General features: G+C 44.6%; 1 protein-coding gene across 1 annotated transcript; it reads left to right on the forward strand.

Moving 5' to 3' along the window:
- Positions 1-2,304: 2,304 nt before the first annotated feature.
- On the forward strand, positions 2,305-2,838 carry T265_12174 (hypothetical protein; the record flags this gene model as incomplete). The annotated part of the gene is made up of 1 exon (XM_009179248.1): positions 2,305-2,838. One exon carries the CDS (start codon positions 2,305-2,307, stop codon positions 2,836-2,838), a length of 534 nt encoding a protein of 177 aa, XP_009177512.1.
- Positions 2,839-3,865: the final 1,027 nt, after the last annotated feature.

Below are 3,865 nucleotides of genomic sequence, written 5' to 3' on the forward strand. Positions count from 1 at the left end.
TTGGACAGTAACTTCCAGTCTGCTTAGGGACGCTACAAGCACCTTATTACGCATTCCGCCGTTTCAGAGCTGGACAGAAACGCTGGAGTATTCATACCAATCTTAATCACACGAAGACTTTTGGACGCACATTGATCGAAGTACTTTACCAGAACTCTTCCAAGGCAATGATCCATGGCATCAATAATAGCCAGCATGATAAAGTCAGTGGCCGGAGGTTGTATGCCATTACAGAGGACAGCTTTTCTATGCTTCCCATCAACTTGTCTTCTGCAAGAGACCGTTCTGTCACCTTTCTCGTTTTCCAGTAAAAATGAACTAACTGGTTGTAAATATGTCTGTGACATCACCTGCTAGTGTCTGTGTGTCTCCATTTGGAGGCTGACTTCACTAACCTCTTCACACCTTGTCTTGACCCGAGTGTTTCGATATCTCTTCATGGTCCTTACTATCAGTTTCTAAATGAAGACAACCACGATTCCTTCACTAATCTTGCTTGGTTAGTTACTTAATTGTGACTGTATTCCGTCTCCAAGGATACGAGCCTAGCTTATCTCTGTTCTTTATTATTGAAGAAGCCGAGTTGCACCACATCAGTTCCCACATCCATTTTTCTCCGTCTCAAGGACAAAGGCTGTGTTGATTGCTCACTCCCTTGAATTGATACCCTAACCTTCCCCATTATGCTGAAGTCACCGTTTTCACGCATTTTTCAGCCTGTACTAGGTTTGTTCAGAAAATTCTACTGGCGGAAGGAAGGAGGCCTTCGCTGCGCAGTTATTTATTAGAAAATGTCAACCAAACAGTTACAGGCTATTGGACAGGGAAGCAAATCTCTCATATGCATCTTGTTTACGAAAAAACTGAACATCCATCTCCCCTTTGAACGCGTCTTCCTAAACTTTCCTGGATATCCATTGGCTGTTGCTCAAATCCAAACAAATGTTACAAACCGACTCCACAAATTCCGTAATAGATCCCACTTTTTAAGAGACGCAAAGCGGATGTACGAGAAAAACATACTACTCCCATTACTCTCCCATCAGTAGTATCATCATTACCGTAGGACGTTCGTGTTTGCAACAGCCTTTCTCTGTAGAGATGATCTTTAGGATTGACCTCATAAAGAAGCACTTTTCAACCGAGATCTCATCCTGCAAGTGAAGGTAGTCGACGCACTAGTCAGTCCTTGACTGCTTATTTGTCCGTATCCGTCTAAGACGCAATAAATGTAGACTAGTTTCCTTGCGAATATTTGACGGGCATGATTGCCAATCGCAACCTACCTCACCGATGTCGTTTTTGTCTTCTCACTCCTAAATCACGCATTCTTTTATTTCTGTCGTGTTGGTTTGTTAATTCTGTGTTCCCTCCACTGTACTGTGTGCACGGAGAATGAAACACTGGACAGTGGGGCAAGTTTGATTTGTTCTGCTTTGACCTGGTAATACCTGAACCTTCTTCACACCTGAACCTGGACGACTCTCATTTGCTCGTAATAGTATGCTTTAATTGTCATACAGCGAATCGATCGTCGGGCTGGGATAGATTCATGGACTTTAGGCAAGCAACAACTGGGGACGCTCTGTCGTGGGTGGCACAGCTGCTTACGCAGTTCATCTGAACAAACCATGACAATCAGGTCGTGTGCGGTGGTCTTTAGTTCCGACGCACTGTCACTCTTGAGTTCTGTATGACGGGTCTAGGGATGTTTTACTACGTTTGAAGGTTTTCTCCTCTGTAGTATACCCAAGGGAGCTGTTCTGGGTTTGTCTGTGGGACGGACTGTTGTAGCAAATTCTTGGTACAGGTAAGATGACTTGTCAAATCATATACTCGATGTGTGTGTGTGAATGGCTGTTGTCTCAACTGTGTTTGAACAGATCAAAGGCAACCGGTTTGCTGGTTTCTCCGTTTCTATTCAGAAAGGCACTTGGTACACAGACAGGAACTTCTTAAGCTCTACACTTTAACGTCAGAGAACGGGGATCACTCGTTTTCGGATCTATATCAATAGGATCCATACTAGGTCACAATCAATAGTGTACACATGCACCTCTTGTCTTCCCGGCGCCAATCTGAACTTTTTCGAAGGATTTTGACACAAATTTTCTCCACTACGTAAACATTCTTGGTTTAGAGGGGCTATCTGATCAAAGGAAGCATTCAAATCAATGGGGTTTGTCGAATTCACTTCGAATGTCATTCATTCACTACTAGAGTGATTCCTCTATTTTACTCTGAGTATCTTGTATCTAAACGTTGACGATGTTTTTTGTTACGCCCATGTTTGCAGATTTCGAAATGCTGGGAGCATCTCCTTACATGAACTCCGTGCTATGTTGCACTGTGGCGGGCAACTCAGGTGTGAGTGAAAGCAACACGGAACCCGAGCATGATACACAACCACTACGATCATTTGTCACACTTGGTCACGCGTCCGCCAAAGACATCCAGGAGCTGAATGGGTTCTCTGGCACCAAAGTGTTGGAACTGGATACGAACACCACGTCGGAGACGTGTCCGCAGTTCGCAAATCTAGTATTGCGTCGCCGTGTTGTGGAGGGACACATCGCGCCCCCTACGATGCGCTTGGAAAACACGCCCGAATTGACACGAATGTTCAACGTAACACATATGAGTTATGATGAGTTTAAACAGCGAACAGGTATATGGGCCCGTGAGAATATCGCATACACGCACTACTGTGAATATTCCGTCCGAAAGACACCCTCAGCATCGCTGGATACTAAAAGAGGTAAGCTGGGTGTCGATCCCTGGGATCTTGATGAAGCATTTCATAAAATAACAAAACCAGAACGTTTATCTTGTGTTTGAAAAATCAGTGCTCTTTTACTCTGCTTTGCACTTGGTTACTGTCCAGTATTCCGTTTGTCTGCAAAAGTGTCCCAAGAAGCAGCAAAACATAAAGGGTCCCTATATGGGTGTAGGGACGATATTTTCCTCAGCTTAGTTCTCGGTCTGAGCGTCTCAAGCTAGTTCTCACTTCAAAAACAACCACCAAAGGCGCACAAGTTACATTAACGCCAAAAAACAAAGTCAAGAACACTGGTACAGCGCTTCATATATATAATGTTAGCAGCGACAACTTTCTGGAAATTCTGACGACTTCTGAATACGGCATTAGCAACCGGCATTTGGCCAATACTGCGTCATGACTGGTTGTTGCGTCCAGACTTTCGACCAATCAGATCTCGGCTTGNGGCAAGCGTCCCGAACTGTTGGCCAGTCTTGCGCGGGATAGGCTTGTCGACCGTATCAGCACGTGACTGCGAGCAGTAAAGTGGGATCCGTGTGGAATTCTGCCTAAGAATGGAACATCGTTGTACAACAAGGTTTTTAAACTGGGATCCACGCATCATTCATTGGCGCTGGACTGCGGAACTGTAGGTGTGAACATCATGTCTTCAATGACCTAAACAGTAAGTCAAAACTTGGCACATCTAGCCTTTTTATTGACCCAACACCACCTGTAGGGTCTGTGCAGATCCATCGACAACCCACAATCGGTTTCGCCTGTCTTGGAGTTTATCAGGTAGGCAGGACCACCGAGTTTCCATCAGTTTTATTCGCCAATTCAGTAACTTTGCATACTCAAAGCATATGAGCAATGTTGAAAAGCAGCCGACTAAGAATTCTCCTAGTTTGGGGCTATGTTCGTGATCTCGACACATTCCAAGAATTCATTCATTCCTCGATTCAGGTCTAATTTCAATCGTAGTCAGTCATCTAGGTGTCATCTAGGTGGATGCGATTAAGTGGCCTATCAGAGTCGAACGGCTGCAACTGCTTTCCAATATCTACCCAAGCTTCCTTGGCGGGGAGCTAACAACTAGTTGAATTC

This window comes from Opisthorchis viverrini (genome assembly GCF_000715545.1).
Source record: "Opisthorchis viverrini unplaced genomic scaffold opera_v5_1361, whole genome shotgun sequence".
NCBI lineage: Eukaryota > Metazoa > Platyhelminthes > Trematoda > Opisthorchiida > Opisthorchiidae > Opisthorchis > Opisthorchis viverrini.